At 40.2% G+C, this 22,299-nt stretch overlaps 2 protein-coding genes across 4 annotated transcripts; one reads left to right on the top strand and one right to left on the bottom strand.

The window, feature by feature from the left end:
- The first annotated feature begins 9 nt into the window (after positions 1-9).
- Positions 10-18,198, top strand: CEBPZ (CCAAT enhancer binding protein zeta). The gene is made up of 16 exons (XM_083432147.1): positions 10-213; positions 1,614-3,145; positions 4,111-4,342; positions 4,526-4,691; positions 5,518-5,606; positions 6,656-6,709; positions 7,229-7,331; positions 7,425-7,493; positions 9,898-9,964; positions 11,308-11,408; positions 11,827-11,887; positions 13,794-13,984; positions 14,703-14,786; positions 15,847-15,908; positions 15,993-16,074; positions 17,914-18,198. The coding sequence occupies exons 1-16, from the start codon at positions 97-99 to the stop codon at positions 18,051-18,053; spliced, it is 3,150 nt and encodes a 1,049-aa protein (XP_083288273.1). The 5' UTR covers positions 10-96; the 3' UTR covers positions 18,054-18,198.
- Positions 17,721-21,573, bottom strand: CEBPZOS (CEBPZ opposite strand). Of its 3 annotated transcripts, XM_083432286.1 has the most exons (6): positions 21,429-21,571; positions 20,634-20,749; positions 20,332-20,457; positions 18,379-18,423; positions 18,100-18,184; positions 17,721-18,014 (listed from the first exon to the last, which is right to left on the bottom strand). In XM_083432286.1, exons 3-5 carry the CDS (start codon positions 20,435-20,437, stop codon positions 18,102-18,104), a joined length of 234 nt encoding a protein of 77 aa, XP_083288412.1. In that variant the 5' UTR covers positions 20,438-20,457; positions 20,634-20,749; positions 21,429-21,571; the 3' UTR covers positions 17,721-18,014; positions 18,100-18,101. The 3 variants fall into 3 exon arrangements, with proteins under 3 accessions (XP_083288412.1, XP_083288411.1, XP_083288413.1); XM_083432285.1 differs by lacking the exon at positions 20,634-20,749 and having other exon boundaries at positions 21,429-21,573; XM_083432287.1 differs by lacking the exons at positions 20,634-20,749; positions 21,429-21,571 and adding an exon at positions 21,333-21,362.
- Between the last annotated feature and the right edge of the window lie 726 nt (positions 21,574-22,299).

Genomic DNA, 22,299 nt, shown 5'->3' with positions numbered 1-22,299 from the left:
TTATGTATCTAGCAGGACCTTTCACCTTCTAAGTGAGTGTCGTCATCACTACTACCCGGAAGCTAGGGTGACGCATGCGTGGTCTGGCCGAGGGAGATGGCGACGTTGTCGGAGTTGGAGCTCGAGAAGTCTGACGAGAGAGATGGCGAGGGAGAGGTTGATGATGGAAGCGGCTTTACTCTGGAGGAGGTGCTGCGCCTCGGAGGCACCAAAGTAAGAAAGAGGCCCTGAGGCGGCCAGGAAAGGGGTCCAGGGAGGTCCCTGCGCATCGCTTTCCTTCCACGTGGTGGGAAAGGGGTGAGAGCCTTGGGTCAGCCTGGCTCTTTTACCCCGGGAAGGATGTGCTTTAACAGGCGGAGTTTCTCCAAAAGTCGAAACAAAACAAAAAAATTCCTTCCAGTAGCACCTTAGAGACCAACTAGGTTTGTTATTGGTATGAGCGTTCGTGTGCATGCATCTTCAGATACATAAGATAAGAATCCAATGACTCTATTCAGACCAGGTCTCTCCATGGTTTTAAGTTTGGTAATAAGTTGCAATTCAGCAACTTCTCTTTCCAGTCTATTTTTGAAATTCTTTTGTAATAAGACAGCTACCTATACAAGATCTCAAAGTAGCTGTCTTATTACAAAAGAGTTTCAGAAATAGACTGGAAAGAGAAGTTGCTGACATTGGATTCTTATCTCATTATACATGATAAGGCTATTTTTAGCCATTTCTCCCCTTGCTTTTTCCTGTAAGACAAATTGCAGTCGTTAACAGCTGTCAACAGGTTTACCACACCTATCAGCCAATCACCCATTCCCACCACCCTTCTGAGTAATACCCCTCCCCACCCTCTTACTATATATAAGGGACTGGTGACTTCTGTTTCAGTGTATCTGAGGAAGTGTGCATGCACATGAAAGCTCATACCAGTAACAAACTTAGTTGGTCTTTAAGGTGCTACTGTAAGGAATTTATTTATTTTGTTTTGACTACGGCAGACCAACATGGCTACCTACCTGTAACTTTCTCCAAAAGGGCATTTGCCCTGGAAGGAAACGTCATCTGTCTAATGTTGGCTTCTCACATGTTGCCGTCTTTTCAAACTGGTGGAAATAAATGGCAGATCTGCTGCATGTGTAGCTTGAGGGGTTACACACATAGTATGTGGGCAGTGAACAATTTTTGTTTTCATTTTTAAACATCTCCTCCCTCACTGGGTTTTATACAGAGAACCTTCTGGCCCCATGCAGACCAACAGATAATATTGTAACAGAAATGTGTGGCCACAAATTCTTATGTCACAACTAGCCTGTTGTCCTTAATTTTTTTATGTGCAGCCACTGATTAAGACAGATTTTTTCTGATTTTTGTACATGGTTTTTAGTAAAACGAAAAATAAAAATCGAGCACTATGAGAACAGGTGGGACAATTCTTAATACTGGATAGTCCTTACATTGGTGGATATTTCAGAGGTGTGCAAGTAATTTAGAAGCAGTAATGGGCAATGTTGTCTGCATATGTTATAAACCTATTTGCAATATGGATGTTTTATAATGCATGCACTGTCAAATGATGTTATCCATGAACACGCTGCTGAGACAACTTGTTACTTTGTTTTATGCAGCAAGATTATATCATGCTCGCTGCTTTGGATGAGACCGAAGAAATTGTAGATGGTGGAAAAAAAGGTGCCATTGATGATCTGAAGGATGGTGAATTGGAGGCATTTATAGAATCACTGGGTGTGAGCAGCTATTCAAAAAAATTCCTGGTTGCAGCAGATGAAGAAGAAGAGGGAGAAGCAGTTGAAGGAGAACAAAAAGTACGAAAAAAAGAGAAAGTCAACCAAAAGGAAGTAAACAAAACTACAGTAGCAAAAAAAGAAAACCAAGTGAAAGGAAGTAAAGAAAAAATAGAGTCAAGTAATGCCCAAGATAATAAGAAACAGTCAGTTCCCAATAGTGCTTTGTTGCTTGGAACAAAAAAAGACAAGGAAGTGGACACTTTTCAGTTTCATGAGCGGCAGATACTTCTTATAAAACCAGGGGGCAAATGGTATGATCTGGAGTATACAAATGAATTTTCTACTGAACCCCAAAATCAGTCCCTTGTATCCAAGTATAAGGCTTTGGCTCAAAAGCTTTACCAACAAGAGGCAGACCTCTGCAAGAGTAAGGCAAATCTATGGAAAGGATCATCATCAGCTTGGATGAAAACTGTAGTGTCATCAGGGACTCTTGCTGACAGAATGGCTGCCATGACCCTTCTTATCCAAGATGCTACTGTCCACTCACTTCAGTTTATAGAGACCCTGGTGAATCTGATCAAAAAGAAAGGTAGTAGAAGGCAGAGTTTAATGGCCTTGGATACTTTCAAAGAGCTTCTCATGACACATCTTCTACCAGACAATCGTAAGCTGTACACTTTCTCCCAACATCCCTTTGGCTCTCTGGAGCAGCTCTCAAGTGGCAACAGAGACTCGAGGGACAGGCGCCTGATCTTGTGGTATTTTGAGCATCACCTGAAGCACTGGGTGGCTGAATTTGTGCAGGTGTTAGAATCACTGAGTCATGATCCCCTGGTGGCAACAAAAACCCGTGCTCTTACTGTTGCGCATGAACTTCTCTGCAACAAGGTAGAGGAAGAGAAAGCTTTTCTTGTGCAGTTAGTAAACAAACTGGGAGATCCTCTAAACAAAATAGCCACCAAAGCATCTTATCTGCTAGAGACTCTGCTTCATAAGCATCCCAACATGAAAGGAGTGGTGTGTAATGAAGTGGAGAGGCTTCTCTATCGATCAAACATTAGCCCCAAAGCACAATACTATGCAATCTGCTTTTTGAACCAGATAGTTCTTAGTCACGAGGAGAGTGAGCTGGCTAACAAACTCATTACACTCTACTTTTGCTTTTTTCGGTCTTGTATCAAGAAAAAAGACGTTGAGTCCAAAATGCTTAGTGCTCTCTTGACAGGGGTGAACAGAGCTTACCCTTATGCTCAGACTAGTGATGAAAAAATAAAGGAGCAGATGAATACTTTGTTTAAGGTTTTGCACCTTGCGAACTTCAGCACTAGCATCCAAGCCTTGATGTTGCTGTTTCAAGTAATGGATTCTAATCAGACTATATCTGACCGATATTACACAGCCCTATACAAGTAAGCATCACATACATTTTAATGTTTCTATTAAGTCGCGTTTTGTAGAATATTTACTGCTGATCAGTTGTTTATGGTTTATATGAATTTAAATTGTGAATATTGTGATGGCAAGAGAACTACTTTGTCCCCCTTTGCATATCAGTAGTTGCCCTGTCTGTTTTTGGCATTTGATAGGTAAACTGTTTTGCTTGACAGTTCATGCCAATGTAGACATCTGTAATGTGGAGGTTTTTTGTTTCGTTTTGGTTATTATTGGTGTTCTCCAGTCGATTATCCTTTATTGAAGCAGGGTTGAGCCAAGAGCCTCCTGTTGTACCAGTTTTTCTTTTTCCTTCCTCTGAACTCAGTTTACAGAACAATCTTAAGTGGGGTGGGAATTGAAGTGGCGGATGATCCAAAGGTTTGCTGGCTTGCACCACCCATGGTGGCAGTAGAACACGCTTCTTTTTGCCTTGTACTTCTCACAAACCCTTACTTTGCCTCTCCAGTTGAAATAAATGATAGATATGTATGTCCATGGACCTTTCTTCTGGCATAGTGGAGGACTCACCAGGAAAGGTCCCATCCCCTATCCTAACATGATTGTCAGTAGATCTGAGTGTTAGGTTGCTCTGTGAATGTTTAAATAAAACAAATGTAGAGATCTCAAGGCCTACTTTTACCAAATTTTCAAAAACAAAAGAGAAAAAAGAATGAAAAACAAAATAAAATGGGTTCCTCCCCTCCCCCATTTTTCTGTCCCCCATGCCTTCACATATCTAATCAAATGTGACTAATTATGGGATATTATTCATGAAGCAGTGGTCCACTTTAAACTAGAGTGAGTAAAAAATAATAATTTTGTGTCGACAGTAGTAGTAAATGATGCAGCTGTCATATGTTGGTCTGTACCTCAAATTCAGAAGAATGAGTGAATTCATGAGCAGAGGTTAATGCTGATAATGATTATTTTGTTTTTGCAGGAAGCTGCTGGATCCAGGATTAGCACTGTGTGCCAAACAGTCTATGTTTCTCAACCTTGTCTACAAATCTTTGAAGGCTGATATAGTACTGCGGCGGGTGAAAGCTTTTATAAAGCGATTGCTTCAAGTCACCTGTGGTCAAATGCCACCATTCACCTGTGGAGCTCTGTACCTTGTGTCCGAACTTCTGAAAGTAAAACCAGGGTTACGAGTACAGCTGCAGGATCATGTGGTATGATATCCGTCTTATAAAGTTGTTCTTAGCCTGCCTTTGTACAACTAGCTGTTGACCTCAATTTAAAAAAAAGCTTTCAATCCACAAGTTTGGCTTTATATGCAATCCCTGGAATGTAACTTATCAGAGTTTTGCATGATCACCACACTGGTTTCTTCTTAAATCTGATTCATTTCCTAGGAATCCGATGATGAGGAACATTTTCATGACCTTGAAGAAGCTGAAGAAGAGGAGGAAAAACTTGCAGATGTTGATGAAGAAACAAAAATAATAAAAACAGAAGAATCTGTGAAACCTCATGACCCAGCTTCAGGAGCTTCATGGGTACATCACCAAAATCTAGCAGGTAAAAATTGAAAAATTGTGAGTGAGATTCATCTGGCAGATGTTGACTGGAATGTTTCAGGTCCTAGTAGATGGTATTAAATTCTGCAAACTTTAATCTGAAGGGCGTTACCCAAAGGAAACTTTCCTTATTCAAACTTGTTTATGTGGAGGGGATTGAATGGAGCCAGAGGAAGGCCATCTGCTAAAAGTGTTTGGGAACAGTGTCAGTAGATAAGACATTGCCAGGGTTATGGGCCATTGCTGCTGCTGCTGTATTAATAACTTTCATGAGACATGCGCTACTTAAGTGGTGTGTCCCCCTCCTCTTAGTTATATTTCTGTAAGTAAAAGGTGCTTTAAAATGTCATGTCTCATGCACTTCTCCACCCATCTTGGCTGTTTTCATTTCAATTTTACAGAATGGGAACTGAAGCCATGAGACTTTGGCTGGGCTCACATAACTCCTCTCATGTCCAAGTCCAGAACTCTTAATTTCTTGTTCACTCTGGTTTCTGATCTGTTCTAGACATCTGGCAGCTCTGTGTAATAATAAGAGTATTCTTCTTTCAACTAATCCTACCAGATGTTGCAATTGCACTAAAAGAAACTGGCTTACCTTCCCACTCTGCTATCTAAACCAACATGCATTTTGCAGGCTGGGTTGTATGAAATTGGAGCAGGGCACAGAGATTTTTGTTGTACTTTTTGTGGTATTACTGCAGAAGGACTCTCCTGTCTTTAAAATGATCAGGTTGACTACTTCTTTGTTGGATAACTAGGTGTTCCCCTGTTAAGTATCTAGATCTGTTTGTCTTTGATGATACAAAACATGTCTTCTTTTTCAGGTGGCAAGAATTTGGGTAGCTATGACCCATTACATCGAAATCCTTCATACTGTGGAGCTGATAGAACAAGTTTTTGGGAACTAAAGAAGGTACCGTTTTTTCATGAACACCAGGAATTTCAATGTGGCTTTTGTGGGAGGGATCCCAAACAACTTTATTTTATTTTTGCAGAAGTTTCCCTTTAACAGTGGGTTTGGTATCTTGTCATTGGGTTGGATCCAGAGTTAAGAGTAGGCTCATTTAAATCATTGGTGTAAGTTAAGTCTCTTGGAGTTCATCAGACCCATTCTAAGTATGACCAAGTGTGGAGTCAACCTATTGTACAAGTTTTAAGAGAAGGGGAGCCTTGTTCAAAGATTAGTTCTGTCATCTCTCTTATGACTTTATGTTGGAGCAGGTCAAAGATAACTTCCACCAGCTTCATCCAGCATAGACGCTGCTCAGAAATTATGGGAGTTGCAGTCCAACAACTTATGGAGGTCATCACTTTGGCTATCTTAAGCCTACAGTTCTCTCTCTCTCTCCCTCCTCCCAATAGAGGTTACTTCTCAACATAGGGGATGGTAACAGAGTGCTGCAAAACATTTAGATCGACTGCGTATCATGGGGAGTTTCCATACTGGCACCAGCTGCTGGAGCTAGTGCAGAGCCTGTCTGAGGTAGATTCATGTGATAAAAGTGGCACTTAATGTTACATCTAATATGTGGAGAAGTCAGCTCTGGAAACTGCCACATGGGGGATCATGGCCCCTTGTTATCTGGTTTCAAAGCTACTTGGTAATTTATATAGTTCAGCTACATTACAAACCAACCAACCAAGGAATTAGTAACACATTTATTAACAGCAGTTGGAACGGTAATAGACAGAACTTTACTGGTTTACTGTAATCAGCTGATTATTATGTACTGCAAAACAACATGTTTAGTATTTTATCCCTCTAGTGACCTGTTTTTTGTTAGTCATGTCATGTTTTATGATTTACGTGTGTACAATTTTGTAGCAAGAAAATAATAAATAAATAAGGGGTTGGGACCTGGAGTGAAGGTTAAGACGTCAATTTAATATGCTGTTAATATGGTGCCAAAAACTTGTATTGGAATAAGATTTTATATTACAACTTTGATTTTATTTTTCCAGCTTTCAGAACACTTTCATCCATCTGTTGCCCTCTTTGCAAAAACTATCCTAGAGGTTAGTTGAATTTCTTACTTTTTTCACTACTTTGGTTGCCCTTTTGGGTGTCCTGTCACATGTACTTAATGATTCGGATTGCACGTGAATAGTAGTTTCCAGACAGAAATGGGGGCAACAAGTAAATGGGGGAACCATTCTTGACACAAATATTTTTCCCTGTAGAAAACCAGATTGGCTAGGGTTTCCACCTTGCTACAGATATTTAAAGCAGGAGACAAGGCAGTCTTGGTTCTGCCTGTCTCCCACCTGTCCTGTTGTCCACCCCTTTCTTCCCTTGTTGTGTGGCACACCTGACATCCTACGTAGCAGAGCAGGAATAGCCACTGCTGCCTTCCCTCCACTGAAAGGGTTGTGTGTGATCCAGGTTTCAGAGAGGTAACCTATTTCATCTTTTCCTTCGTCTGAGTAACATCACTTATTTGTCTGCTGAATCCAAACACATGTGATTTCTGCTGCCACTTCCATTCATGTATTTCTTGATGCAAATTGACACTATGAATGTTAACTTTGTTTCAGGGGAATTACATTGAATACACAGGTGATCCTCTGCAGGACTTCACTCTAATGAGATTCTTGGATCGTTTTGTGTACAGAAATCCCAAAGCTCCTAAGGGCAAAGGTATGGACCCTATCAACATTTGTCAGGTGTAGCTGATAGGTTAAGGTTAATAACAATTAAATTTTTGTGTGATTTCTTGACTTTCTAATGCAGAGAACACCAGTAGCGTGGTAATGCAGCCAAAGAATAAACAGTCCATGAGTGATGTACGAAATCTTGCGGGTAAGTAAGGAGCTTTCATTCTAAAGATTATAGTCAGTGGTACCCTGATAGTAAATGCAATGCATTGTAAGATCCATCACTTTCAGTGGAAGATATTTGCACAATGGGTTTTATCCAATATTGTCATTCCATTCAGGAATGGAAGCAGGGCCAATTTTTGCTAATTCCTCCTCCCTGCAGCCCTCATGCTGTTGTGGAAGGTCCCCCATCCTCAGTAGTAGATGAGGGAGGCCTTGGAAGGGGAATTGACAAACATATTCCCCCCCAAAACGTTCTGATCCATGGTATCATACAGAAGGGCAATAACATTTTTTTTAGCATTTGGATGCAGGAAATAACAAGTGTTCCTTTGATGTAGCTAACACTCTTCACTGTTAGATGCCAGAAACCTTATTCATTTTATCATAAGCGTATCATAAGAGTGAGTCGGAAAGACATTCTATTTTGGGGAAAAGCAGGCAGTAAGTCACCCCCATGTTCTTTCACACCTGGTTTGCTGTTTCAGCAAGCAGTTGGGTAAATGAGGGTTATAATTTGCTTTTTCCACACTATATCTCCTGTTAGTTCAGTATAAAAACATGTAAACAAATTTATATTGATTGTGTAAGTGGAAAACCAGAAAAATTCTGGAAGACTGTTATACATAAGAAGAGCCTGCTGGATCAGGTCAGTGGCCAGTCTAGTCCAGCATCTTGTTCTCTCGGTGGCCAACCAGATACCGGCGGGAAACTCCCAAGCAGGATTTGAGGACGAGCCCTCTCCCCTCCTGTGGTTTCCAGCAACTCGAATTCACAAGCATTACTGCTGCTGGCTGTGGAGGCAGAGCACAGCCATCGTGGCCAGTAGTCTTCAGTGGCCCTCTCCTCCATGAATTTGTCCATTTTTAAAAAAGTCTTCTAGGTTGGTGGCCATCACTGTCTCCTGTGATATCAAGAACTATAGCTTAACTATGTGCTGCATGAATTCCATTTATCTTTCCCGACTCTTTCATCATTTCGTTTCATTGGATACCTATGAGTTCAAGTGTTATGAGAGAGGGAGAGAACTCTTTCTCTACTTTTCTCCATGCTGTGCATCATCTTATAAACTCCTATTGTATCACCTCTTACTCGCCTTTTCTCTAAACTAAAAAAGTCCCAAACGCTGCAATCTTTCTTCAAAGCGAGTCACTCCATCTCCTTGATCTATTTTGGTTGCCCTTTTCTGATCCTTTTCCAACTCTGTAATATCCTTTTTGAGGTGGAACAATCAACATTGCACACAGTATTGCAAATGCGGTTGTATCACAGATTTGTATAATGGTATTATGATAGTGGCCATTTTATTTTCAATTCCTTTGCTAATGATCCCTAGCCTGGAATTTGCCCACTTCACTGCTGCTGCACACTGGGTCAACAGCTTCATCTATTATGACCCCAAAGTATTGTTCCTAGTCCATCACCATCAGTTCAGAAGTAGTAAATGTGAAATTTGCCCTGACATGCATCACTTTACACTTGCTTACATTGGATTGCATCTGCCATTTTACTACCCATTCACTCAGTTTGGAGAGGTCCTTTTGGAGCTCTTCACAATCTCTTTGTTTCATTTTAACAACCCTGAACAATTTATTATCATCGGCAAACTTGGCCCCTCACTGGTTACTTCTAACTCTGGATTGTTTATGAGCAGGTTAAAAGTCCAGGTCCCGATACCAATCCCTAGAGGACTGCACTTTCTCTGTTTGGAGAACTGTCCATTTATTCTTCCTCTGCTTCCTACAACTTAAGTCAGTTTGTGATCCGCAAGAGGATAGCTATTTCAGAAGGAGAGACAACACATTAACAAAAAAGGAAGGGGGAGTGATGTTATTGGATACAGAGTTCATTGTTAGACTCTCAGAAGTAGGATCCAGATGAACAGTTAAGGCTTTAACTCATTAACATTACGGCTAAGGATATTCATGTTATGTAAACACCAATAATGATGTGATATACAATAGTGGTTTTATGGGACCTCTCAAATTTCTATTTGTAATCCATGTTCCCATGGTATCTTATAACTACATTTCTTCTGCCTAAGTGATCTAAGCAAGAAAAATTAAATTTAGCTTGGATTGTATTATAGATTTATTGTTCTGATTCTGTTTAATATTAGATTTTTTAATTTAAAAGTTAAATTCCTTTTACATTCTGAACTTTTATGCTCTGGATCCCTCCCCCCCATTTTTATAGACTGGGTGAGGGAGGGAGGTATATTCATTTTGCACAGAGAGATTTAGTTGATCTCACTGGATTGATTGGTTTTGAAGCTAGCAGCCCTAAAGACATTGCTTAGAAAAATGTGTATGACATGGCATTTGAATAACCTTCATAGCAAGTTAATTTGATAAACAACCATCAGTTTTTTATTATTTTATTTCCAGTGAATAGCAAGGAATTCCTTGCCCAAGATGAAAGCAAAATCCCAGTAGATGAAGTCTTTTTCCACAGGTATTGACATCTTTGATTGATACTTCCATATGTTCATTGCTCTTAATTTTGTTTCCTTTGGGGAGGGTTTATTCTTGGAGAAGCTTTCTATTGTTGTGAAAGTATAACTGCAAATCACTTCCATACATTTTTATAGGACAGGGAGATCACGGCTGGGGAAAATGGATATTTCGAATTACTAGATAAGATCAGTGGAGGAAAAAAGCTTTTTATAAAACACATCCATTTCTAGACAACAGTTCCTTGGAATGTTCCATACATCACAGCAAAACAGCAGGGAATTTGCCCAGAATAACTGTGCTGTTATGGCTCATGTTCTTCCATCAGGTCATCAGTAGCACCTGTATCTATTATGGGATGCACTGGTTGGTTGCTGGTGATTCTGTTTCAGCCCTGGAGAAGGCAGTGTACATACATCTGCTTACAAATAAGACAACTGCTTGTCTAGTCTTATATGGCCAGAATAAGAATCTGGAAATGGCAGATTATACCCAAGCTTGTCTGGCGCATAGCTAGACCCATCTCTATAACCTTTTGGGAATGACTTGTCTGTTAAAATGGATATGAAGGAATGGGCTTTTTTGTGCTGAAATGGGAAAAATGCTAAGTAAGGTAGGAGATGTGGGAAGATCATTACAGCTGTTTGAACGTGAACCAGATCAATTTTATGTTATCATTTATGACATTATGGCACATCAGATGTTTATTGTAGTGTTTTACCATGGGGGAGGGGAAAGGATATATAACCCCCTACAAGCGCTGCGTGGCAGCGTGACTTTCTGTTAGTGTTTGGAAAGAAATGCCCCCACAGTAGCCCTGAACCAAAGGCTCTTTTTGCCAGCAAATGAATGTTGTGACATCACACTGTGATAAATCATCTTGTTATCCTGATGTTACAGGCTGGTACTAGCCCAATTATCTTTATAATACAGGAGTGGGAAACCTTAGGCCTGGGGACCATACATGTTCCTCTCGGCCTCTCCATCTGGTCCTCAGAATGTTCCCCAGGCCACACTCTTCACTGGGCCTGCTTTGCAACCCAGATGTTTTTGTTGGGCTGGAAAGTGTCCTTGAATTCTAATGCTTCTTGTCTGGGTAGAACATAGAGAGGGATGTGGGAGTCTGTGTAGAAACCAGCCTAAAACACAAAGATAAAATTTACATGAAGTGCTCCTGAAAGGTTGTTGCAATAGGAAGTAATGACTTTAAAACAGTAGGAAATTGCTTAGGCAAGTTTAATGTCTCGAAATATCCTTATTTTATAAGTTCATCAAATCAGGATGACTTAATAACCATGTTTTATATGAATGTGGAAACATTTCTTTTTTCTTCTTAATACGCAGATTTTATAAAAAGTTGGACTTGGAGAAGGAGAAAAGGAAACCTGCGAGAGATGATGAAAGTGTGGAAGATGTGGATGATGAAGAGTTTGAAAGAGCTTTAGGTAAGACTTGTTCCACTCTGTCCCATTTTTCACCCCAACCAGCCCGTAGTTAATCAAAGAGATGTAGGGGACTTTGGCTTCTCTTGAAGATGGGTAGTAATCCTTTGGCAGTTCTTCTAAGACTGGTCAGTAGATGGAACTCAAGGTTATGTGAATTTCCAGTTCAAAGTTGTGGGTGGGGAGATGAGCCAACTCAAGCTAAACAGCTGCTTACACTACAGTGTTGCCTGGTTGCTCATGTGGTATTTGCTCCTCTAAAATTCCAGATTTGATATTTGGTCTTGGTGGGTTGTTAGGTGGCAGCTGCTTCATGCAAGAATATAGGACACATTGAAAATTATAACAAATTGCACTTTGAAACAATTTGTTTTAAATACCAAATCAAAATGTTTTGATTTTGCCATCCTCTTTCTTTCAGATTCATTTGAACATGATAGTTATTTTGATACACTTGTCAATGAGGACCTTAATTTTGCTGAGTAAGTTTTTTTAATGGGAATAAATAAAGATATGAAGTTAAGAGTTTCTGCATGGGCACCATGAACGACTTGATAAAGCAGATAGAGTAAATGGAGTGTATTATGTATGTGCATTATGTCACAAGGCTCGTCTAAAACTTTGTGCTCTGTGGGACAAAAGTTTGCTAAATATACCTCAAGTGTATTCAGAATCCCCCTTCCCTCCTGAAATATGGCTACATTACTTCTGCAATTATGAATCAACCAAATTACAAGGAAGTTGATGCAATTTCTGTGTAAAACGAACAGCCAGACTTCATCTCCCTTGATCTCCTTAGTCATGATCTAGTTTTGGGGAGGAGGAGATTTGAGAACCTGAGTTGTGACTCCTAGGGGTGCAGACAGTTGTGAAGATCAGGGCACCTTCTTCCCTTTTCCTTGGGACGCATTTGTATTCTGCCTTATCTTCTACACTGGCCTGCCCGGTAACATTTGGCCTGCCAGCTGTCATTGTACATAGCATGGCCAATAGTTGAGGACGATGGGAGTTGTAGTCCAAATGCATCTGTAGGGCTGCAGGTTCATCCTTCATACTGTTAAGTATGTTGTGGATCAATCTAGCTGCTTTTATCCTGCTGCCTGGCAAATATACATCTATCTATCTATCTATCTATCTATCTATCATCTATCTATCTATCTATCTATCTATCATCTATCTATCTATCATCTATCTGTCTATCTATATCTATGGGAGAGATGAGAACCCTGGTGCTGAATGGGCCTGAGCTAACTTATCTTGTAGGTTCCACTCCCATTCGTATTCCTTTTTCATCCATAGGCATGTATTAGGAGGGTGGTGTAATCTACCTGTTACTTGCAATCAGGTAGTAGTTTAGAGTGATGAAAGCTGCAACCCGATACACACCAAGTGGGAATAGGCACTACTGAAAACAATGGGGTTTAGAATTGCAGAGTCAATGGCATGATATATATTCTGAGCAATTGTGCTGCTTTATATGTAAACACGGATTGAAATAGTTTACTCTTAAATGAAGGAATCTCAAAGGAAAGCTCTACCACATTTGGCTTCAGAGACCAGTTTTTCCACAGATGGATCACTTTGGGTTCCTTCCCCCTACCCCATTTCCACTCCCTCTTAGCTGAACAATTTGGCAGCACACAGCACTTCCCCCTTGCTGGCTCAGAAAGCAGGCAAAGTGATTTTCACACGCTTATTGTCTGCTGGTGTTCCCACTGCCTTAAATTTCATACACTCTGAAATGTTAGTATTACAATAAAGCAGGCTTTTGGGTGGAATACTGATACGCTAGGATCTTGGTATATTATATAAGGAGTTTATAGCAGATTTCATTTAACAATTCCCTTGTTATTTAGCATTGTGAAAATATCTGTAGAGTACTTTATGAACTCATTTATTGTGGAAATACTCTTGTTACGTGCCTGATAATTTTGGAGTGACCCTATGGGCATTCATCCAGTAAAACCCCATAAACCAGCTTTGCAATTTGCTATTCCTAGAGCAGGCAGTTTTACTGGTCGAAAGAGAATTGATCAAGTAATGGTCTAGTATTTTGTAAAGCTGCTAACATTCTGTGCTGTATCCAGTGGTATTGTCCTGTTTGCACAATGTCTTTTGCTTCCCTAATGGAACTTACCCTCCCACCCCTTGTAAAATCCCCCTAAATCTATTCTGGGGCATGCAAGGAAAGGAGATGAAGTGGGATTATTCTATGGATAGAAACCACCAAAACCTGTTTAGTTATAGTATATGCATTAGTTTAACAAAATTTGAGTGTTTTGTTTATAGACTAAAGTCTGTATTGCTTGCTGTTTGTGATCTTTCTAAGCATTATGAGAAAGTTGGATAGGTGGATTTTCTAAATTGTATTTTTAAATCAAATTCTAGTAATATAAAAAGCAAAGGGAAAAAGAAAAGCCAAAGTGATGAGGCAGCATTGGATGATTCAGAGGAGGATGATTTTGACGACCTTGATGATGAGGAAGTGTCTCTGGGTAGTATGGATGAAGACTTTAGAGAAGATCTTGATGAAGATGGAGGGACTTTTATGGATGTCTCAGATGATGATAAAGCTCCAGGTAAAAACACGAATGCACTTATTGTCAAGTTATTAAATTGCTCGCTTTGTTAAAGCACAGATTTTAAATGCCATAGGTACCTACTTGTTTGCCTTAGTGTTCCACCAGATATTTATGTGATTTAGCTGTAGCAGAAGACCACATAAGTTCGGTGTGGTGGTGGACAGATCCGAAGGATGCATGTGCCAAGGCTGATAACGAATCATCAGAAATAAGTGTTGCATCTGCCCCTGCATCCTGTAGAGCAGTGTTTCCCAAACTTTAGTCTCCAGCTGTTTTTGGACTATAACTCCCATCATCCCTAGCTAATAAGACCAGTGGTCAAGGATGATGGGAATTGTAGTCCAAAAACCAAGTTTAGGAAACACTGCTCTAGAGCCTAATTTCAGGTTAACATTGGGTCACATTAACACTGTTGACTAAACTAAAATGACAGTAATTGGACCAAGCTGTAGTATTTTTATGTGCAACAAGCATGGTTGAATGAACGGTGCTGTCCTATTGTATTTTCATTATTCAGAAACACAGTGTAGAAACATCTGAGCTGACTAGGAGTAGCCATTTTGTGGAGTCTGTTCATAGGAAGTGAGATAACCACAATGTTTCAGGCTGTAGGTTACTTTCTCTGCACGAAAGCTGAAAGTGTTTTCATATTGACAAATCATCCGTTTTATGATGTAGTCTGAGTAAAAGTTTTAATAGCTTTCCTTTTTGATAGATGACAATGAAGAGGAGCATGTCAAGCCTGCCAGTAAGAAAGGCAAAAGAAAAAAAGAAATGGATTTTGCTGGATTGATGAAAGGTAACATAAAGACCTCTTAATATTTGAGAAAAACTGAGACAGCCTTGGGTGTCAGAATGCTGAGGGGTTTTGTAGCAGCCTGCCTCTCTGCTAGAAATGTGACTCATCACTAGTTTGCTGTCTTTTCACTCAGAATTGTGAAGTTTCTGAGAGCGTCAGGGGTCTGTATTAGCTGTGCTGGCTAGATATAAGGCACTTGAGCTTCAATCCTATATCCTCTTTCCTAGAAGTAAGCCCCACTGAACTCAGTGGTATTTACGTGTGCATTTATTTGTATAGGATTACACTGGTCATTAATAGATCCATTAAAGGAAAATGACACAAGAGACTGAATTTACTCTGCAGAATTTACTCACCTAATCACATTGTCTTTTAACATTCTGTTTTGGTTAGTGTCTGAAAATATGCATGTCCAGTTTGAGGAAGGAGAGGTAGGAATGAACTATAAGGTATTAAGAAAACCAGAGCACTGTGTGGTTGTTATGGGGAGACAACATGTGGTAGTGATAGAAAGTGTGAGACAGTACTGTATAGAAAGTGCACTTATTCTTTGTCAAGAAATAATTAATTGATTTTCATATCAGACACAGAAAACCAGATGGAAAGGATTAGTTCAGTTTTCAGCAGGATAGAGTTTTCTTTCAGCTGTACACCTGAAGTCTTATCAGAGATGACAAAGGGTAACTGGTTTAGAACTTGATTTTAAAAATGCAATGGTTAGATGATATTTGCCCAAGCTCTTAAAGAACTAGCATGTAAAACTGCTAAGGTACTTTATAGTTAGCAAAATCCCTTTCCTTATCTAGAGGAATAGTAAGTGGTAGACTATTTGATACCAGGGACAGTGCTGTCAAGAAAGTTAGAGATCATTTGTTTATAAAACATTGAGAAAATGTTTTTAAAAGGATGGAATTTTGAAATATAGCACCTTGTTGCAGATAGTAGAAGTTCTTCTTGGGAGTCTCTTCCTGTTTTCTGCTCAAATCCATTCCCCACCCAACAAACACTTTGCGTTTTGTTCTTCATGTAGAATAAATAATTGCATATTAATGTTTTAAAGGGTCAAAAGAAAACAAGAAAAGAAAACTCAAAGACACTGGCATCCTTGCTACTGCAGAAGAAGTAGGTGCCACCAAGTTTTCTATTTTTTAAAATGTCTTTGGTCTGCTGGTTATCAATGTACTAATCATCATCTTTCTTTTGAAGTTTGGTTCCTTGCTGGATGAAAACATTGGGTCCAAGTTTGATAGTATTGGGATGAATGCAATGGCTAACAAAGATAATGCAAGTAAGTGAATTTCCCTCTGTTCAGCAAATATATTTACCTGTCAGGCATTCCAAATGCTCATGTGATGGTTTTAGAAAGGTATTTTAATTAGTTTCATTTGAAACAAATGGAGGAGCATATTTATTTGATTTCTATCCTGCTTTTTCTCCCAGTTGTACCTTCTCTTCCCCCATGCCGCCCATGTGCACTGCACACTTCATGTCCCGATCTGTCCTGTGTTGAGCAGGAAAGTCTGAAAAGAGCTTCTAAGTGTGTTCTGAAGGGTGCTTCTAAATGCCTTCTAAGGATTCCTGCTCAAGAGGAAGTTGATTCACGCCAATGCATTTAGAAGCCCTCTTCAGACCTTCATGTTCAACTCGGGAAGGTGGTTGGGATGCATCTGGAGCACACAAAGCCTTCCCACTTTGAGCCTCATGGGATCCTGCTGGATAGGAATCCAGAGGGCTTAAGATTCCAGTTATATCCTCCCATATCCAAAAATTACATGGATAACCCAATTCCAGTGTATTGCATTATTTATAGGATGTCTATAGGCATTTGAACCTTATAGAACAAGAAAGAACTAACTCTTGATGGACTTGACAGTCATATAACTAGCTGTTCAGTCTACTAAAGTAGAATTAGACCTTTGTGTATTATCTCCAGCTGCTCTCTTGCAGCTTTCTCAAAAAGAGCTGCATGGTCATCTCCAGAATCTTGTCAATTCCCTTTTTCCCAATTACTACCTCCCACTGTGAACTTAAGCTTAATTTTGTGCAGATTATTCTTGTCTTAGTCCTGTAGTCTAAAACACCGTTTAAATTTCTGAAAAGCATTCTGCATCTAAGAAATTACAACAGGCCCATTATGACTGTAGTACAAGTCAAATGCCAGGGGAAATTTGCCTGCACTCTTTGGCCAGATGAGAGCCTGTGCTGTATGGCAGCTTGTAATGACTCTACTAATGTGTTACGCAGCATTTTCAAGCAGATTAATGAAGATAGGTCCTAAGCATTTATACATCCAGTAGGGCTGAGTGTCACTTTTAGACAAAGTGGATCACAATTGGTACTCAAGATATTATTGGAACATCCCAAAATAGAAGTGAGCCACTAACTGCTATGTCGCCCAACACACAGAGAAGTATTGATCGAGCTGGGAGCACAGTAACCAAACCTCCTTAAATGCCTATTCTAGGTAATCTTTTTGAACAGACTGTTCAGCATGCTATCATAAGTGGGCACTCTTAAGAAACATGTTAAATGGAATTTGAAATAAATTGCTTGGTTATGCACCACCTAAGATTTCAGGAGTGGGTGGGTATGTCAAACAAATATTTTGCTCCATCCCTTTTATGCAAGGATTCCAAAAAACATGCTTCTTTGGAAGCTATATGATCAACTTAATTTGCCAATGGTACAATGGATGAAATTTATCAAAGGCAATTCGTTTATGGAAATTCCAGTTGTACATGGTATTTGTATATGGTATCTGGATTTTGGGCTCTTGCTAATAACTTTTTAAAAATTCTTAAGTTTGCATTTGTAGAAAAGTATATCATGATTAGCACTGAATCTTCAACTTGATATAATTCGTTCCTCATTGGCCCAAATTACATTTAAGTTTGAAAAATGTAAGTTGTTTGAGACAAGATGGACTGTTGGAGGTGAGGAGGGAACTCTGTATTTATTTGTACATAAAGCACTTTGTGTTTTTTAGGATAAAACATAGCAGAGAGTTTGTCGGTCATGAATCTCTAACTCATGCAGTATTCTTTGCATCCATAAAACTCAATGCCAGATTTTCCCAGGATGTAGTAACTCCAAACTTATCTATGTGCTCTCTGTCTTCCTCCATTAGATGTCAAACAGCTCAGGTGGGAGGAAGAACGCAACAGGTGGATTCACAATAAGGATGTGAAGAGCATCATCAAGCAGAAAAAGAAGTTTAGACACAAAATGCTGAAAAACAAACACAAAAGTAAAAAGACAAGAAAATAAATATGAAGATATTTAATGTAAACATTTAAAAAATATTTTTACTTACAATTAGCTTTTGCTGATTAACCATGCTGCGTGATCTTTCTCCCTTTTTTCGTGAAAACCAGCGTATTCATTACATTTGTAATAAACTATGAAAATAGAAGAGAGTCTTTTTTATCTTTTGCATAACTGAATGAAGATTGACTTTTGAAGATCTAATTTTGATTGAATATATCTTTCTGATAAAATTGTAGTAGGATTTCCTTTTAATCTGCACTTGAATGTTTTTGTTTTTTTTAAGTGTTGGGGAAAAAGAATTACACCAACATTAATTATCACATACCTTCTAGGATGGATGGGTATCTCCTGTGCATTTTTTGTCTGAAATCTGAGAAAATAAAAACGTTAAGTTTGTAACCACAGTACAGTGCACAAGATTTCAGTCACAAAAATTAAGTAGTGTACATTTTATTACATGGTGGCTACATTTCTTAGGTTTTTTTGGTCAGTCATAAATATCTGTGGTAATCTTACAGGAAATGCAGCAACTTGGTTGTTTATCCTTCTCAGGCTGTATTTCCAGTTGAAGACTTGCAGAACTTAGGCTTGTCACATTGGGCACAAAAGTTGAAAAAGGGAAGGCTATCAGACTCATGTATACTTTAAAATCTCAGTGGTCTTAAGATAGCACAAATTAATCTTTTAACACATTGCATCACTGGTCTAAAACATGGCAGCGGGATGTATAAAGTTCTCATTGTTTGTACTGAGATCCGCAGGGAGGGCAGTGCCTTGCCCTTCAGCTGCTCTCATATCCAGAATGTGCCCTACCTTTCACTTTAAAAGTGGCATATTGGAACTTGTCATGGTCTATCTCAGTTTAAGGAAGAACAGGTGGTGGTGGTTGTTTTTTTAAAGGTGTGCCACAGAGTTCTATTACAATAGTAACTCAAATTCTCCTTGTCTATCCTGAGCATTACCAATGTAATGCTCCTCGTAATGTGCAAAAGTATCCATGCCAGATAAAGCATGGAGGAAGCTTTTTTCCATTACATGAATATACAACAGCTCCACCCAAAGGAGCCCTGTTCTTAAGTTAGTCAGTACACAGAAGTGAAAATAGGATGCCTGAACGTGAAAGATCAGTCTAGGTTGGGAACAAAGACCTGCACATATCAGCACTGCCGAATCAGCGCCAGGCCTACCCATGACAAGCAGGGAAGATCTGAAATAAGCTTCTTCACATTCTTCCTTGATTGCAAGTACATGCCTCTGTGCAACTGAACCTAGAAAAGTGTGAAAGTGTGAAATGTGCATACCTGGCACAGGCATGGTTTGTGTGTGCAGCCCCATGACTCCTATGCAAATAGATGCTTTCTGTTCAGAGACAATGCCTGTGAAAAATTTCTGATGACTGGTAGTATGGTACATGACAACCTAAACAGGCTAGCTTCTGAGACCTACTATAGTTGAAATAATTCCAAAAGCTGAAGAGCTGTTCCAAACAAACAGCTTAACGGCTATATCAGGAATTTTGCAGTAAAATTAGAGAATGCCACCTTCAAGGAAAACTTTCTAATAGGCAATGGATATAGTTGCTCAGAGGGGACGTGGGTGGCGCTGTGGTCTAAACCACAGAGCCTAGGACTTGCTGATCAGAAGGTAGGCGGTTTGAATCCCCACAACGGGGTAAGCTCCCGTTGTTCATTCCCAGCTCCTGCCCACCTAGCAGTTTGAAAGCATGTCAAGTGCAAGTAGATAAATAGGTACCGCTCCAGTGAGAAGGTAAACAGCGTTTCTGTGCACTGCTCTAGTTCTCCAGAAGCGGCTTAGTCATGCTGGCCACATGACCCAGAAGCTGTCTGCAGACAAACACTGGCTCCCTTGGCCTATAGAGCGAGATGAGCGCTGCAACCCCAGAGTCATCTGCGACTGGACCTAACCTTTACCTTTTTATAGTTGCTTAGTAGATAGAATGAATGTAAATGAGTGAGTTCAGAAAGGATGTGTAATTATGTTGGTTATAATACAAATACTGAAATTCCTAGTGTGTTTTCTAAATTTTGCAAATGGATTTATGGGCTAATAGCCGTAAATATTAAAATTTAAATTTGCAAATGGAAATATGCTACTCTGCTTAGTCTTTCTTCCATTTAAGAAATGAACTAGATTTCAATGTATATCCTACTTTTATGTGTAAATAGCACTAATATTCTTATGACTGCAAATTCTCTGGTCAAAACGCTCTGTGGATTGACAGTTATTTGGAAAAAAAATGAGACATATAGTTTGTTACCTTGATTATTGTCCATTTTAACATATAGTGCATATGCGCTAGCAACTCCGATAATTTCCACTAATATAACTCCTTTGAAAATCTTCCTTACAAGCTCAGGATTCATGGCACAGCTACTCCCAAGTTCTAGAAACAGAGGGGAACAAACATTTCATTAATGACATAAAAATGTTATCAGAACAGGAAATAACTGATTTGTATATATGGTTTGATCAGAGGGATACTGAAGTATATTTGAAGAGAGGCCCCAATGGGCTATCAAAGGAGAAGAGAACTAGAGGCAGGATTTGCTTTCCACTTACTATGCTCTGCTGAAAGTTCCAGTGCCTTCTCTTAATATTGAACATGTACTTATTCAGACAGTCATCCTTTGCTACAGGGAGAATGCTGACAACTATGTAGCAGCTCAGAGGCTGTGCTGTGAATTAAGAATCCATCAGTTGAAAATTTAGCTATGGCCTTTTAAGTTGAAAATTTAGGTGGCCTTTTAAGCATACAACTCTGAGTCTGCAATAAGGGGAAACTTAACTTGACATAGCTGATTTTTAAAATCATGAATGAGAAGTACTTTGAACAGCCTTTAAAACTTTGGAATCCAAGGTGTAATGGTAAATACAATTTCTAGAGTAGCTGTGACAGGTTATTTCAGCAAACAAAAGGAATCTTGTGGCACCTAAAAGACTAAATATTTTATTATGACAAGCTTTCAGAGGACTGGTCAATAAAAACCGATGTTTCAATAAAGTGATTGTCTTTGTTGGAATTTGTGCTCAAAGTAATGAAACATGGTAAGGTTCCTGTCTGCTGAGGATTCCGTACGCATGACCTCATACACTACTGGATTTTCAAAGCTGAGCACCTGGATTTTCAAAGCTGAGCCCCTCCAACTCCCCTTTGTGCAGGGGAGGCTACCAGCCGCGCAGCCAATGGGCTAGTCTAGGCAGCCGAAGGCAGGACAAGAAGCATCTCTCCTCCTCCCCATGGAACTGCTATCGGCCTACCCTCGGCTGGCCACGTGACTTCAGCCCGCCCCCCCCCAATAGAGGAGACAAGCCACTTTCGCTGCTCATATTAAGACACAAAGGCTGCAGCCGTACCTCGCCGTCTCCAAATGTGAGAGCGGCGCTTTACCGCCGGTAACAAACGCAAAGGCGCCCGGCCTGACGCGGCTCCAGGCACCGTGTCCGCCCTTGCGTAGTCCAGACCCACTTCCGGGGTGGAAGTGCCGAGCACGCATGCGTATGGGCGCGCGGCACCTTCCTTTCGCGCATGCGCTCAGCCTTCGTTCCTTCTCGCCGGTGCCGGAGAGTTCCGGCTGTGCTCCCTCTGTCGGTCCTGTTGGGACTGGTCGTGTCACTGTGCTGCCTGTAGGTGGCAGTGTAACGCAGCTGTGTCCTGCCGATCCGCATAGGAAGGGGCCGCCTTCCCTGCTACCAGCGGCTTCTGGAGTGCAGAATTTCCCGCTGCAGCTGAACATAGGAACGTCGGCAGCTGCCTTATACGCAGTCAGTCTTTTGGCCCACGCAGAGAACATTCACAGCCCTTCCCAGAGATACAGGGAATTGAACCTGAGATCTTCTGTATGCCAAGCAGTTGCTCTGCTACTCTGATCTTCTGCAAGCTCATGGAGCCAGAGTACACGCGTGCAGGAAAGATTGGGCTGTAAAGTCACTTGCAACCCCCAGCTAAAGTTAGCAGCAACTAACTTTAACTAGATTGAGGCTGATTAAAACATTTTGTAGAAGAGAGTTTGCTTGCTTTTATTTTAAAATAATGCAATTCAAGTCAACAAGTAGAATGGATATAATAGAGAAGTATCATGAGGTGGCAAGGGACGTGGGTGGCGCTGTGGGTTAAACCACAGAGCCTAGGACTTGCCGATCAGAAGGTCGGCGGTTCGAATCCCCACGGCGGGGTGAGCTCCCGTTGCTCGGTCCCTGCTCCTGCTAACCTAGCAGTTTGAAAGCA

The sequence above is a fragment of the Podarcis tiliguerta genome (assembly GCF_965153285.1).
Source record: "Podarcis tiliguerta genome assembly, chromosome: 3".
Classification (NCBI taxonomy): Eukaryota; Metazoa; Chordata; class Lepidosauria; order Squamata; family Lacertidae; genus Podarcis; species Podarcis tiliguerta.
This window is presented reverse-complemented; position numbering and strand designations above follow the sequence as displayed.

Excerpts from the sequence above, each read along its gene's own strand:
- CEBPZ (XM_083432147.1), top strand. The coding sequence starts at position 97 with ATGGCGACGTTGTCGGAGTTGGAGCTCGAGAAGTCTGACGAGAGAGAT. Across the intron at positions 13,985-14,702 it reads AGATGATGATAAAGCTCCAG|ATGACAATGAAGAGGAGCAT; the intron begins GTAAAAACACGA and ends CCTTTTTGATAG. Across the intron at positions 16,075-17,913 it reads GGCTAACAAAGATAATGCAA|ATGTCAAACAGCTCAGGTGG; the intron begins GTAAGTGAATTT and ends TTCCTCCATTAG.
- CEBPZOS (XM_083432285.1), bottom strand. The coding sequence starts at position 20,437 with ATGAATCCTGAGCTTGTAAGGAAGATTTTCAAAGGAGTTATATTAGTG. Across the intron at positions 18,424-20,331 it reads TAAAATGGACAATAATCAAG|ATTTCAGACAAAAAATGCAC; the intron begins GTAACAAACTAT and ends TTATTTTCTCAG. Across the intron at positions 18,185-18,378 it reads ATACCCATCCATCCTAGAAG|TTTATTACAAATGTAATGAA; the intron begins GTATGTGATAAT and ends CTATTTTCATAG.